Source organism: Chionomys nivalis, chromosome 7 (genome assembly GCF_950005125.1).
Source record: "Chionomys nivalis chromosome 7, mChiNiv1.1, whole genome shotgun sequence".
Classification (NCBI taxonomy): Eukaryota; Metazoa; Chordata; class Mammalia; order Rodentia; family Cricetidae; genus Chionomys; species Chionomys nivalis.
In genome coordinates, this window is record NC_080092.1 from 39961154 (window position 1) to 39977026 (window position 15873).

General features: G+C 46.2%; 1 protein-coding gene across 4 annotated transcripts in view; it reads right to left on the reverse strand.

The window, feature by feature from the left end:
* Nucleotides 1-15873, reverse strand: part of Gemin5 (gem nuclear organelle associated protein 5) — a 47040-nt gene that overhangs the window by 6532 nt on the left and 24635 nt on the right. For 2 of the 4 annotated variants that reach the window (XM_057775255.1, XM_057775254.1), the window contains exons 16-24: nt 14714-14935; nt 13005-13124; nt 12516-12638; nt 11119-11214; nt 10035-10172; nt 8184-8331; nt 3824-3943; nt 3231-3441; nt 1499-1753 (exon numbers count right to left, since the gene is read on the reverse strand). In XM_057775255.1, coding sequence (XP_057631238.1) covers nt 1499-1753; nt 3231-3441; nt 3824-3943; nt 8184-8331; nt 10035-10172; nt 11119-11214; nt 12516-12638; nt 13005-13124; nt 14714-14935 — 1433 coding nt within the window. Of the gene's footprint in view, nt 1-1498; nt 1754-3230; nt 3442-3823; nt 3944-8183; nt 8332-10034; nt 10173-11118; nt 11218-12515; nt 12639-13004; nt 13125-14713; nt 14936-15873 lie in introns of all 4 variants that reach the window. The other 2 variants (XM_057775253.1, XM_057775252.1) reach the window with 1 other exon arrangement.

Below are 15873 nucleotides of genomic sequence, written 5' to 3' on the forward strand. Positions count from 1 at the left end.
ACCACATGGTAGCTCACAACCATCTATAGTGAGATCTGGTGCCCTCTTCTGGCCTGTAGGCAAACATGAAGGCAGAACACTATATGCATAATAAATAAATTATTAAAAAAAAGTTCAGAGCCAGCCTGGGCTATATGAGACTCCATCTCAAAAAAAAAAAAAATCAACAGAAATAATAGGAATACAGCTGATAGCAATCCATTTTGGCACGTGGATGTCAGAGAACAATGTCAATTGTCTTTCCCAAACACTCTCCATTTTATCTTTTTTTTTTTTTTTTTTTTCTTTTTGAGACAGAATTTCACTATGTAGCCCTTACTGTCCTGGAACTTGCTCTACAGATTAGGCCGGCCTCTGGCTCTCGAGTGCTGGGATTAAAGATATGTGTTATCACCACCTGGCTCCATTTTATCTTTTGAGACAGGGTCTTTCACAGAACCTGTAGCTCAGCAATTTGGCTAGATCATCTTGACAGAGAGTCCTTGGGTCTACCTGCTTCTGCCTCCCTAATCCTGGGAACACAGGTGTAAGCTGCCATGTTAAGGATTAAACACAGGGCCTCACTCAAAAGCAATTTATCTACTTGACTGAATCATCTCTCCAGCCCTTAGGTTATATAGTTTGAAGCACTCTGACAAGTAGTTTATAGCTACCACCAAAATGAAGGCACAGAACACCTTGTCAAACAAGACCACCTGACAGCACCCTTCTGTCAGCATGTTTCTGGGGCTCAGTGACCTGTGCAGAGGTCTATTCTTCCCTTGTGTGTCATTTGTTTGGAGCTGTTGTGGACTAAATATATCCAAAGATTTGTATGCAGGTCTTTGAGTGGCCTCCTGATTTCATCTCTTGTCACTTGGCTGGCTGGGCAAGAGTATGCTATCATTGTAAGAGACTGCAAAGCTGCTTTACATTTTGTATGCCACTTGAGGATGTCTACTTACTCAAAAGGATAATATCTTTTCATTTAAAACTTAAAAAAGCAGACAAACTGAGGTCTGTTCCCAAGATGAACGTGTAGTTAAGTATGTCGTCAGCATGGGTAACGTGGAGGGAGAGAATCTCTGGCGAGCTAGGGTGAGTGGGTGTGTGTGAAACAGCAGCCGAGGAGAGCAAGAGGACTCCGACTTTACTGTATCATGTCTGTGCATGATATGTATGCCTGGTGCCCACGAAGGCCAGAAGAGGGGGTTGGATCCCTGGAACTGGAATTACAAATGGTTGTTAGCTGTGAACAGGTGCTGATAACCCAACCTGAACCCTCTGCAAGAGCCGCCAGTGGTCTTTACTACTGAGCCATCACTCCCACCCCAAACTTTCTTGTAAAATTAAACAAGTGAGAACCCCAAATGAATACAAAGCTCAAGGCTTTCATCTGAGGTGTCTTCCCAAGGCCTGAACTGTGTTGTCTTTTTCGAGATTAAAAACTGTTTTTACAGATTTCTGAGGGATGAAGAACACCTGACCTACACAGCTTGTTAAGGCTGGGATGGCACACCTGTCTGAAGGGAGTGTTACTTGTTGCAGACGGATACTTGACATCCTGCAGCTTCTTCAAGGCAGCCCGACACTGCTCTGGGGTGTCCACACTGAAGGTGTTGCGCCACACGCCAGTCACTTTCTGCACCAGGTCTCCTTCAGAGCCTGTAGCCCACTGGTGATAAACGGAGGAGGGGCTTCTGACCTCTGGAGGCTGCTTTTCCTCCAAGTGCCGGCAAAGAAGCTCAAGGAGGCAGAAGACCAGTCTCTGGCCCTGGGATTCAGCAACAAAGAGGTATGATACATGAAAACATGGATGATGGCATACCCATCTGGGCCCACAGCACCCAAGCTTCTTAGCAAGCCTGTGCTTCACTGGAGCCATGTGACAGGGGACATGCAAGGGCTCTGCAGATCCTTTGTAGTCCAGGAAAGTTTGTAACAGAGGGTCCTATCTGGGAGCCACACCTACGTCCACCCTTTAGCCCTAAGCATCAGGCCCCCTCTCGCCAACAGTGCAGTGATGTTGGAATAGGTGAGCTTGGTAGACTCAGGAGCTGGGAAGGCACAGGCCATGTCTAAGTAGGGAATCCACTAACAACAAAAATACTGAGAAAAGCTCTGGAAAATTATTATTTGTTAGATTTCTCATTGCCACAAGATGCCTGGTGCACCCGAGATGTCCTCAATTAAGCCTAGAGGGCAGCTGTACACCAGTCAGAATGACCCTTACCAGAGTGTGGACCAAAAAGCCACAGGGCTATTTTGATTTTTTTCTTTGCTGAGGATGCTGCTTCAGATAGAGAATGAAATGCTACAGAACTATTGGGAAAGCCTTTTCTGAGCTGTAGGGAGTGGCTCTGCCTAGACTTGGTCATGTTATAATGAATACACTTTTTGGCATTATCTTCCAGCTCTGAGAAAGCTAACCACCTATGTATCTTCCCTGGGCTCTAAACACTCAGCTGGGCATTGTTTTTAAGCCTTATTCCTGTGATAGAGAAAGTGAACAGTCCATGTCAGAACTGGCAAGGTGGCTCACACCTGGAATGCCAACTCAGGGAGACTGAGATAGTATAATTTTGAGTTTGAGGCCATCCTGGGCTGTATTTATGGTAAACCTGGACTACAGGCTAGACCTCAGTTCTCATGTGTCAGAAAAAACAGTGGTGGCAGTGGGGTCTGAATACGGCCAAAGCATGTAATATGCGAACATGAACATGTCAGTGAAATCTGCTGTGTGCACAACTCCTAGGGTCTGTTATTCATTAACACTGCTGCTATCACTTGAAGTGCTGAGAACGGAACCTGGGAACCTGCCAGGGAAATGAGCTACCACTAGGCTACATTCAGCCCCTGAGTCATTTCTAGCCACACAGGAACAAAGCTTTCCGGAAACCAGACATGCCTGTTACCCACCATGATCTTCCCGTCAGAGGCCAACCACTCCCCCCATCCCCAGGGAGACAGTGCTGATGTAGGAACTCTGGACACTGCCCAGGTGCTGGCATGCTGGCAGTTGTTCAGATGGTTTGCACAAACTTGTAAGCAGTAGAGATCACTCTCAACAGCAGTGCATCTCTTACCCCACACAGAGCCATCAGCAAGCTGTAGTATTTCAGTGAGAGGAGAGCCACCACGGCCTTTGGATACTTCTAGAGTCACTTCCTGAACCGCAAGTTTGTCTACTGGGGGTGTCTGACCAGAGAGGGACCCAGGGCCCCTCCCATCCTCAGGCTCCAGAGACTGACCTGCAAGCTTTCATGCAGCCCCAAGGCTTCCTGCGCGCCCACCCAGTTCTTCACTAGAAGCAGCTCTTGGGCACATCTGAGAGCCAGGGAAGCAGCCAGCTCACTTTCTCCTGCTATGGAAGCCAGCTCAGCAGCTGTTCTGAGTGAGGCTGCGTCTCCCTTTCTCGCCAGAACTTTGGCTGCATCGTAGGCGGAAGTGGCTCCTAAGTAGCTGTGGCAAGAATGAAACCCAGTTACCAGCCATGCCATGCCGCCTTCTAACCCTCTTTTGTCCATCCTAGTGGCCCTGCTCTGGCTGTGTCTTTGGAGACCGAGGTCAGGATGGCCACATGCTGTTGGTTTGTACACTGTGCTGACTGACCCAGAAGACTCACCCCCAAATTCTGCTTATCTCATCAATACAAACAGGTATAACCTTCAAGTCTGCCACTGAGATTGACTGACTGCCTGTGCCAATTTGGGTAACTGTGGAACATGCAGCTGGGTTGAATTTTCCTTTCATTTTACATTTCCAGTCACTGTGCCCACTTCTACACTGAGTTTGTCCATTCTGTTGTGCTCCAGGCAGGTAGAGCCTCAGCCTCTGTGCTTACCACTTGGCTGCGATTGCGTAGTGGCCATCTTTCTCCAGGATAGACCCCCAGCTGAGGTATAGGTCCTTCAGGACGGGGTCTTCAGGGCGCAGTCGAGCCTTGGCAACTGCGATAGCTTCTCTAACGGCAAAAGCACACAATTCAGTCAGTCAGCAAGGGTTCCTCCACATGAGGCTATCGATGAAAAACAGTGAGTGCCTGGAGAGGCAGCCAATTGAGTAATTTCACTAGTTCCTCCCATCAGCATTTTAGACCTTCACCATCATAAAATGGCAAGAACGCTTTCCTCCTGACATTATTCCGAACCATGCCAGTCATCTCTGGGGTCTGCAAGAGCACACTACAAACCAACTAGCCGCCTCTTACTTCTAGCATCTGAGTGTGTGTGTGTGTAAATGTGTGTGGTGCATGTGTCTGCACCTGTGCCCACGTACACACGTCTTCTTTCACTTTTCCCCTTCCTAAGATTGCTGTGGCTGTGCATGTACAAGGCCTGAGTGTGGAGGTCAGGAAACCTGCAGGAGTCGGTTCTGTAAGACCTTCTACTGCATGGGTTCTGGGAATCAAACCTCAGGCCATGGGCTGGGCAGCAAGAGGCTTTAACTGCTGAGCTATCCCATTTCTCTTAAGATAGGTTAGGTTGGTCAATGAGCTCCTGGGAATCCTCCTAGTCCCACCTGCTGACGCTGGAGTCACAGGCAGAGGCAGCCATGCTTTTCACTGGGTGCTGGATGTAAACACGGGTCTCCTGTGGCAGGGCAAACACTCGCATCCACTGCCCGCCCACTGAGTCATTTCTCTCTCCCAAGGTAGGAGCTTTCTTCAAGAGCACTCTCGTTTATTAAAAAGCACTGGCGGGCTCAGTGGCACTCATCTTTAGTGCCAGCACACAGAAGGAGGCAGCAGCCAGATCTCTGGGAATTTGAGGCTAGCCTGGCCTACATAGGGAGTTCTAGAATAGCTGGAGCTAAAGTGAGACTCTGTCTCAAAAAACAAAACTAACAGATAAGTTGTTTAGCTTTGAGTACTTTACAGCTGTTTTCTCAAAAGTGAACCAAGTAAAGCATGTCATTTTATGTTTCCAATGATAAAGTTTATACTTTCCTGCAGAAAAGTGGACCTGACACTGGGGACTCAGAGCATCCCAAAGTTGAAAACTTTTCCAGTGAAAGTGACCCAAGACTAAAGAGTGTGACACTTGTGGGGCTCCTAACAAATCATCTCGGTATGTGGTGGGTCTGTGTCACCTGGCAAACATCTTCCAAGTGCAATTCAGTTTGAGTTGCAGCCACTGTAGAGCTGTAGCAGGGACAGAAATGATCTAAAGAGCAAGCAAGACGGGTGGCAGAGGCAGGCAGACTTCGGAGTTTGAGGCCAGTCTTGTCTGAGAAACGAGTTCCAGAACAGCCAGAGCTGTACAAAGAAACTGTATCCCGAAAGAAAAAGAAAGAAAGAAAGAAAGAAAGAAAAAGAAAGAAAGAAAGAAAGAAAGAAAGAAAGAAAGAAAGAAAGAAAGATGAAAAACCTGGGGATTTACTTCCAGGCATAGTCCTTTAAACCAAAGGGTCGTAACACCAAAGGAGGAGGAAGCTGTTCACACATAGAGAGGTGGCCAGAGCTCTGCTTGTGGATCCTGTTGGGTCTCTGGCCAAGCTGGAAACTCTGAGAGGCCAAAGAACAAATAGGGTGACTGGAGCTGAATGATGCTCAGGGCTTGCTGTGACTTGCTCACTAAGCAAAGCCTGCAACAGAGGCATCAGAAGGTAGGAGGCCCACACCAGCTCATAGTATAGACTTCTCTAAATCTGCTCTCTGAAATAAGGGGAAGGTGTGCAAGCACTCCAGAAGCAGACAACATGGCCACAGATTTGAGGCTAGCACCATTAGATTTTGTTCCCTGTTTCCAAAAAGATCAAGGTGAGTCACAATGAAACTTAGCATTCTCTAAAGGAGGACAACAAAAGCCACACAAGATAAACAAAAGGACAACCTCACCATAATACATCATCACATTACTGAAAATCAGTGATAATGAAAGGCTTGAACAGAGAAAACTCCACTGTTCTGCAGTACAGATGAAAATATAGCCAGCGTGGAGTGCACACCTATAATTTAAGCACCTGGAAAACTAAGGCAGGAGTTTTAAGGCCAGCCTGGGTTACATAAAAAAGTATCTAAGTCAAAAACAGTAGAAAGAAAATTTGCAGTATAGGATCCTTTTAGGTTCCTATTCCTCAAGATGCTAGAATTACAGGTATAGACCACCACATCCCATGCTCCTGTTCTCATTCCTCCTGGTGCTGGATTGGGGGTGTAGACCACCACATCTGGAAGCAATCTAGAACTCTAAACTAGGAAAAGATCTCTCTTTTTTTTAAAAGATTTATTTATTTCTTATGTATACAACATTCTGCCTCCATGTATGCCCGCACGCCAGAAGAGGGCGCCAGATCTCATTACAGATGGTTGTGAGCCACCATGTGGTTGCTGGGAATTGAACTCAGATCCTCTGGAAGAGCAGCCAGTGCTCTTAACCACTGAGCCATCTCTCCAGCCCCAGGAAAAGATCTCTTAAGATGAAGGTGAAACTGTAGGCTTTCATACACAAAAGAAGTTTTGGGAATTATCACTAGTAGAACATACTATTCAAAAAAAGGGGGAGATCAGGGGGAATCAATGGCTGAAGAGATGGTTCAGTGATTAAGAGCACTGGCTGTTTTTCCAGAGGATCTGGGTTCAATTCCCAGCATCCACACACCTGTAACACCAGCTCCAGGGGACACAATGCCCTCTTCTGGCCTCTTCAAACACAAGGCACACACCCAATGCACAGACAAGAATGTGAACAAGCTGGGCGGTGATGGTGCATGCCTTTAATCCCAGTACTCGGGAGACAGAAGCAGGTGGATCTCTGAGTTTGAGGCCAGCCTGGTCTATAAGAGCTAGTTCCAGAACAGCCTCTAAAGCTACAGAGAAACCCTGTCCTGAAAAACAAAACAACCAAACAAAAAGAAAGAATGTGAACAAAACATCTACACATTAAAAGAAATAAATTTAAGAGGATGTAACTAAAGTTAGAACTGGAACCTGACAAAAAATAGTCAATCTAAAATAAAACAGAAAAAGAGATAAACTTGACAAAACAGGAAACAAACAACAAGGTGTGCAGATTCATGCCAACCATAGCAAATTAATATAAATATCACCAATTTAAACATCCCCACTTAATGGTAGCCATGGTGAGACGATGGAGAGAACCAAGGATCTAGGGAATGCTGTCTAGAATGGTTATTCTCCACTGTGCCTGACATGGTGTTACACTGAAAAGAGACACTTGTCACCCTCAAAACAGAACAGTAGACAGGCCCTTCATCTAAACTGAGAACTGTGTTAGCTGGCTTTTATCAACTTGACACAAACTTAGACAATCTGGGAAGAGGGAGTCTTTTTTTTTTTTTGGTTTTACGAGACAGGGTTTCTCTGTGGTTTTGGAGCCTGTCCTGGAACTAGCTCTTGTAGACCAGGCTGGTCTCGAACTCACAGAGATCCGCCTGCCTCTGCCTCCCAAGTGCTGGGATTAAAGGCGTGCGCCACCACCGCCCGGCCAAGAGGGAGTCTTAAACTGAGAAAAAGCCTCTATAAGACTGGCCTGAAGGTAAGGTTGATCAATGATTGACAGGGGAGAGCCCAGTCTATCACACATGGTACCACCCCTGAGCAGCTGGTCCTGCTATATAAGAAAACAAACTGAAGCCTGGTGGTGGCAGCGCATGCCTTTAATTCCAGAATTTGGGAGGCAGAGGCAGGCGGACCTCTGTGAGTTCGAGGCCAGCCTGGTCTTCAGAGCTAGTTTCAGGAGAGGTAGGGCTGTTGTACAGAGAAACCCTGTCTCAAAAAAACCAAAAAACTAAACAAACTGAGGAAGCCAAGAGGCACGTGGCTTATGCTTCAGTTCCTAGCTCCTGGTTCTGCCTTGAGTTCTGGCCCTGACTTCCCTCAGCAGTTGAGACTATAGTTGTAAACTGAAGTAAACCCTTTCTTCCCCGAGTTGCTTTCGGCAATGGTGTTTATCACAGCAGTAGAAACCCTAAGACTAGAACATTAGATTTTTCTTAAAAGGTGGGGAGGGGCAGTGGTAAGAAATTTCTTATCAGTTAGAAATACTCACTGCTCTCCTGTAGAAGACCCAATTTTGGGTCCCAGCATGCTGGGTAGCTCAGACCTCCTGTAAGTTCAGTTCCAGGGGGATCCACTGTCCCTGGCCCCCGTGAGATCATGTGCACATACCCACACACATACACATAAAGGAAATCTTTAGAGGAGCCCCCTTTATGTGCCACCAAGCCCCCACCGCACAGACCTGTAGAAATGATTTGACTTGAGAAGGTCCACAGCTTCATACACTTTGTGGATGGACAGCAGGTAAGAGGCAGCCTTGACATACTGATCCTGGAAACACAGCTGCTTGGCAAAGGCTTCCACGGCCCACAGCCACACACTGTAGCCAGCTTAAAGGTGGGAAAAAAGGAGGAGGGTCCATCAAAGGAGGTACACGAGTTAAAAATGCCATTTCATCACTCCAGTAGGCAGAACAATCAGGCACTACTTCAAATGCTATGCAGCACTTCTGCTTCAACTCCCTCCCCACACCCATATTCTGAAACAGGAATTATTCTTTGACTTGCTCTATCAACACAAAAAGATGTTCAGGGGACACTTCTGAGTGGGAGCAGACAGTGACAGCAAGGCCATGCATGCCTTCTGCTGAGGGTACTGTCTAAAGAGAGCTTCTGGCTGGGGTGCTGAGACCCAGCACACATTCTGATTTATGTGGCCCACGTACAAGTTCACCACAACATCAATAGCTCTACCTCACAGCCATAGAGATGTGTCAATCACGATGCCCCATTCGAAGGTATTCATTTCTAAGACAGATTTCTTTTTTTTTTTTTTTTTAAATTCACCGTCCTCCTCCACCTCTTTCTGGGCAAGGCTGGTGCCATCAAAGTTCCTTTGTGCACTTCATCTTTGCACTTTTGGTGATAAACAGTTGCTTTTTCACTGTCACTCTCAACAGTTGTTCTTTCGAGACAGGGTCTCACTGCGTAGCCCTGGCTGACCTGGAATTCAGAGACCCACCTGCCTCTGCCCCCTGAGGCTGGGATTAGTATACAACACCATGTCCAGTTGGCACCCAGCGGTTTCTACTACATCTCCAATAGAGATGATCATGCTTGTGGGGGAGGAATGGTGGTCTTAAGGGCATTTAGGGGACTTTCTCTTGCTTCCTTAAGCTGGGTCATAATTCTTCATTTCCTAATCTCAAGCTATAGCATGGATCAGCGCTTCCAGGCTCATGTTAGCTGCCTGCATTAAGAGCTCACTCACATTAAGGACGCACAAGGCTGCCCCAGTCTTTGGGTATTTGTAAGGGTTTCTATTCTAGCTGTGTACATGACTTGACAGGGCTCTTACTTATGGGCATGCAGGCCTTTATGGTCTTTTGCTATGTCTCTGAGTGTGAGTACAGTTTAGTTTCTATCATTAGAACTGCTGGGTCAAAGGTTTTAAACATTTTCAAATTTATCACATATGGTCCAATTGTCCTTCAAGATGTGGTTTGTCCACCACTGATTTATGTGCTAGAGGCATCACCAGAGCTGGGGACTGGTGGACACTAATTAACACATAGGACAGCATTCCTGGGAAGACTGTCCACTGCTGATCTGTGGAGCTGACTAATCCCCAAGAGTTGTCAGAAACAGAGCAAGGCTTGGCTCAATCTGCCTCACCCACAAAGCCAGCCTGCCCTGTCCCTGTCTTATCTTTATTCTGACCTCTGTGGTACCTCTGCCACCCACCACTGAGCAATGCTGGCTCTGGTTCCCAAACCTCCAGAACTGTGAGCAAAATGAATCTCCTACTTTACAGAGCACAGGGCTACCGCTCCTCTGTCTTGACAAAACCCAGCGGGGGATGTGTCCCCAGCCTTTGCCACTGCTGCAGAGTTAGCTTCTGTACATCATCTATTTCGAAGTGCTTTAAGCTTGAGGCAAGCACTGCCAAGTCATTTTTTTTTTCTTTTTGACCCTGAATTGGTGATTCCTCTGCCCCAGCCTCCCAGGTGCTGGCTGTGTACCACCACATCAGTGTTGAGGCATCTTTAATGGCACATTCTAGAAAGCAACATACTTCCCCAAGAAGCACATACCTACTGGTGCCACAGCCACGAGGCTGTCTGTAAGCTCTCCCCTCTCTGCTGCTGCCTGGAGAACACCTTTCAGATCGCCTTTCCAGAGCATGAGCTGGTGAAAAAGCTCAGGGTGGCCACTCTCCAGGTGGCCTTTTCCTGTGTAGAGGAGACAGAGTTTGAAAGCTGTTTTATAAAACAAAGGTCACAGTGGAAAAGAAGTATATAGTCACTTACTGATCAGCAAGCCATCTACTAAAATGACTTTGAGGGATTTTTTTTTAATTAAAAAATTTTATTTTATGTTCATCGGTGTTTTGTGTGTATGTATGTCTGTGTGAGAATGTCAGAAGCTCTGGAACTGGAATTACTGAAAGATGTGAGCTGCCATGTGAGTGTTGGGAACTAAACCCGAGTCCTCCAAAGAGCAGTCAGTGTTTTTAGTCGCTGAGCCATTTCTCCAGGACCAATTTTAAATTTTCCCTTTCACTTTGCTTTGGAGACAGGGTTTCTGTTTCTGCACTATGCTCCAGCTCATCCTCATCTGTTTCCCATTTTGTAGGGTGTTAGGATGAGTGCAAGCTATGCATGTTCTGATGATTGGACTCAGTCAGGATTGCACTTTTACCTGCTGAGCCATCCCTCTGCTCCCTAGCTTTTTATTTTATTTATTTATTTTTTTAAAGACAAAGTCTCCTCATAGCTCAGGCTGCCCTAGAACTCACAAGATGGACATACAGGATGGCCTCAATCTTGTGATGCTCCTGCTTTAGCCTCCAGAGTGCTAGGATTATAGATCTGAACCATGGACCAAGCCCAACATATATGAATGGGGCTGGGGCCCAGCTGACCACTGTCACCCAGCGGGAGCCTGCCAGGCCACTGTCACCAGTGGTCCTCAAGAGCATTGCACCAGTTAGAGGCTACCGTTTGGAGTCTGATGACCACATAAAGGACATACGGGAGTAGCCTAGATGGCAACATGTTTGTACACAGATTAAACTGCATGGCATGGCAATGCACAGGCTGGCAGTCACATAGAGGCATGTGTCAAAATTAGTGAGAGTGAAGAGAGATAGGGCCACGTAGACTGAGCAGGCCTCACCTTCTGTTTCCATCATCCTGTACAGAGTAGCCCTGTCTGTGAAGAGGCCCAAGTGGAATCGTTCTTCAAGGTCAGCAGACACATCTTCATTTAGCTCTGCTAATTTAAAATGGAAAAAGTCACAGCCACAGCTTTCGTCCAGTAACTTCTGGACACATGCCCCCACACCTACTTCAGAGACAAAAAATCCACATTCCAGGTCCTCGTTTATTCTACCCTGTACCTCCTGCTAGTGACAGAAACAGTTTGGAGCTTTTAAAAGTCAGCTTGGGAAGAATCCAATGAGTCAATACCATTTTGTAGTTTGTGCTGACAAAAGCTTGAGGGAAAAATAGTATAAGAGGATTCCAAATTCAACATGCCCTTTAGATTCCTGTTAGAAGATTAACTAGAGTGTATTAAGAGTCCTCTAGGAGCCAAGCACGCAGGTGTGCACCTTTATCCCAGCACTCAGGAGGCAGTAGGAGCTCTGTAAGTTTGAGGTCAGTCTGGTCTACAAAGAAAGTTCCAGAATAGCCAGGACTGTTACCCAGAAAAACCCTGTCTCTGTAGTTTTGGAGCCTGTTCTGGAACTAGCTCTTGTAGACCAGGCTGACCTCAAACTCACAGAGACCCACCTGCTTCTGCCTCTCGAGTGCTGGGATTAAAGGCGTGCGCCACCACCGCCCAGCTGAGAAACCCTGTCTTGAGAAACCAACCAACCAAAACTACAACAGTCAATTATGTTTATGTATGTCCTAATGATAGAGGACTTGCTTGGCATGTGCAAGGCCCTGGGTTCCATTCAGAGTACCCACTCCACCTGAGAATGTAAAAAGTCCTTACTTTCCAGTAAGTTTAGCTACTGCTAGCCAAGGAGACTTTAGATCATCTCAAAATCCCCAAAACAAGTCATACCCATAAAAAGCACAAGAGAAAACAGTGGTGGAGTAAGCAGGGGGACTCACTCTCTTTAAGATTTTTAAAAACTGTGTTATTTTTTTCAACACATCAAATTCATAATAAAAACACCAAAATACTGGGCTATGACAAGCAAACAAAACCAATAATCATTTAAAAAATAAATTACCATCAAATACGTTACAGTAACTGCCTCATTATGGAGCATCTCTAGTGAAGATTTTTTTTAACCTAAAGACACTGGTAGACTGGAAAATAGATGTGTAGGTGCTTGACCAAATGTGGCTCAAAGATGGCTGGCTGGGTAACAGCGACAGATGGGATACCGGGAGCAGTGGCGGCAAGATAGGGGCATGGCAGGGGGGCAGGGAGGTCAAAGACAAGGGAAGCTGGGGAAAAAGTCCAGGCAGTAGTAATCTTAGACACCTGCTCATTTACTTAACACACAGCACCACCATCAATGTGAGCGCACAGGTGCAAGGAGCAGCGCTTGGTACCTTTGGCATGTGTTGCAGTTGCTAGTACCAAACAGTCTCGATGGAGTTCCTCTTTGGACCTGTGGTCTAAGCTTGTGCTCAGGGGGAGCATGGAGCGAGCCTTCCTTTTCTTGAGTAAGGCCTCTGAAATGAAACAACAGCAATAATTTCAGAAAAACAGACCACAGACAGAGCTGAAGGAACGCAAATGTGGGCAATGTGGGTGTGGTCTACAGGAGGGTGGCACAGAACAAGCCACTCCCAGACAGCAGCTTTTATACCTTGCTGGCTGGTGCATAGTCAAAAACATGCAAAATGCTCTTGTTAACATTCACAGTGATACCAACAACTGTAAGACATTTCAAGTGCTAAGCAATGTGAAAAAAACCAAAAAACAAAATGACCTCCAACAGCATAATCCAAACATCCCACGCTTACACAAAAGGCTCTCTCGTGGGCACAGAAGGTCTTAGGAATGTCTGGTAAAATGTACTCATGGAAGATACTGACCTGGCTTTTCTTTGGGTGGCTCCTTTTTCAGTGAGGTGGCTTTGCTATTAACTGTGACTTTTGACTTTTCATTTCTGTTACCTAAGGAAACAGAAATGCAGGAAACAGCTTCACCAGGAACTACAAGGGAAAAAGAACAGAAAAGGTTTGAGACAGGAACAAATAGAAAGGTGGCCGGCAAGGGAACTCACGCCTGTAACCTCAGCATTCTGGAGACTGATGCAGGATCACTATAGGCTGAGGCCAGCCTAGGCTACACTGTGAGTCCCAGGACAATCAACTGTGGTTACAGAGTGAGACCCTGTTTCAAAACACACTGTCTGAGTCTAGTTGTTGCTATAAGAGCATTTAACAGGTGAGTTGGGCTGTGGTGGCCACGCCTTTAATTCCAGCCCTTAGGAGGCAGAGGAAGGTGGGTTTCTGTGAGTTCAAGGCCACCCTGGTCTAGTTTTAGGTCAGCTAGTTTTAGGTCAGCTAGGGCTATTACACACTTCCTGTCTTGCTTGAAGGAAAAACAAAACAAAAAAGCAAAACAAAAACCAAAACCAGCATTCCCAGGCTCAGCAATGCAATGCCAGCCACTGTGCCCTGGACAAGCAGTGCAGGTGCTCACGTCTCACCCACTGCATGGGAGTCTCTAAGGTTATTATTCAGAACTCTGACATTTGAACTGGAAACCCTGCTTACATGGCAAGTCACTTGTTAGGGAACTTAAGCTTCACTGTACAAACAGGAAAAGGCTTCAATCACAGAAAACAGCAGGTACATGTGACAGTCACAATCCTAAGCACACAAATTGTTTTCTAACCAACAGAAGCACAGGACACTTTGTGTAGCCCTTATATGATACAAAGGAATTTAAAATCATTATCACTGTGTGCTCTGTGGTGAATGTGGAGGTCAGGATAATTCTTTGGAGTCAGGTCTCTTCTTCCATCTTTCCATGGGTTCCAGAATCAAACCCAGGACTGTGCAGCAAGCACTTGAGTCACTCATCCCCAATTAAATGTTTTGTCTCGTTTTAAATAAGACTTGCCTTGGTCGTGGTGTCTCTTTACAGCAACACAACAGTGATTAAGACATCATCCGGCGCAGGGGAAACTTACCTTTCTCATATAAGTTGGAATATTTAAAGGTCAGCTGTTAAAGGGACACAGATGTGTCCTCCTCTCCGTTCATGCCTATGCACACTGCCCTGTCTCACTGTGCCCTGTGTCTTACCCTGAACAGCTGAAGCCTCTGTGTACTATTGACTCTTCCCCAATCATGTACTATAGCTCTTGTAACACTTCAAAGTGGCATTTAATAGTTCAATAAAAACAACAATATCAACAACAACAATAAGGTGGTATTTCGACTTAACCTTTTAAAGATATGGAGAGGTGGCTCAGAGGTTAAGAGCACTGGCTGTTCTTGCAGAGGACCTGGGTTCAGTTCCCCACACCCATAATTCCAGTTTTAGGGGGTCAAATGCTCTCTTCTGGCCTCCATGGGCACTCTTGTGGTCCACAGGCATAGTTGCAGGCAAAATAGTCATACACACGAAACGAAAATCAATATTAAAAACTGAACGAAACCCCTTTAAACAATACTACCATGTTTGCAAAGTCTCAGTTGATGCAGAAGCTGCACACAGAGGAAGACCTACACACAGAGGAAGACCTGCCACATCAATACACCAGTGAGACGGGTGTTTTAGAAGCACCTACCCACTGGAGACGGTGGCAGCTCTGGCTCCTGGGCTTCCTCCTCACCATCCTGGTCCGACACACCATTCTCAACAGGTACTGAGGTCTCCCTCGAACTCTCATCTTCAGTGACAATGGATGAATCTTGCTTTCCAGGTAGTCGCAGGGTGGGTTTTTTCTTCTTTTTAAGCTTTGGCTTAGGCTGAGAGAGCCGTTTTTTTTCTAGTTCAACACATTTTTTCCCTACAAAGACCACAATAAAAATAATAGACTAAAATACACACTGTGGGCCAGAAGCATCCTGGCAAAATCCTTTCGAACCATACACCACTCTTCTGACAGTCTTTACACACCCCTGCCTTCTCCATGCCTTCACAGCTACACCCCCATCAGCAGTCAGCCCCTGGGAGTCCATTAATTCCACTCATGTCTGCCCACACTATTTAAGGGATGCAGACTACATTTTCAACTGGTCGCAGAGACACTGCTCCTCCAGGGTACCTGGGAGGTAGACAGTACATGATTTTTATCTGTCCTTTGGCTATTTTAATTAGATGACCAGAGGGTGTCCTGACAGTGTCTGTTGTCCATTACCACACTTCTGGACTACCTAGTTCCACCATCAGATTCCTGACTGGGACTGTCACTGTGCCACTGTGTGGGCACTTGTGACTTCCTTGGTTGGAATGCACTGCTGGACAGAACTGGTTCTCAGGAGAGACCTATGTGATTCGGTACCGGAAAGCACACTTGCCAGGCACCCGGCACTGACTAGTTTGCAGCATCCAGCACTGCCCTCTTTCTTCCTTAAAGCTTTTTATTATTTCCTTACAGTCTATTCATCATTTTTTCACATCTCAACTGCTTTTGACAGATTCAAAGTACTAGAACTCAGCATTCCAGCACAGACCAGACCCCACCTGCCCTGTAGATAACCTGTCACCAGTCCGAGTTTCAGCAGCTGCTCTAGGGTTTCACAGAAACAGTACAAACCCTGTGCCTGGCTGCTGCTGCTCAGTGAGATCTGTCAGAAACTCATCAACTTTGCTGCGTTTATCAGTAGTTGCTCTTTGTTTCTATTCAGGGGGTTGAAGCAGACCTGTACACATGGGCAGCCTACAACTTCCTTCTTATGCCTATGTACATTTCTTCTGTAAGGATACACTCATATGTTCATTAGC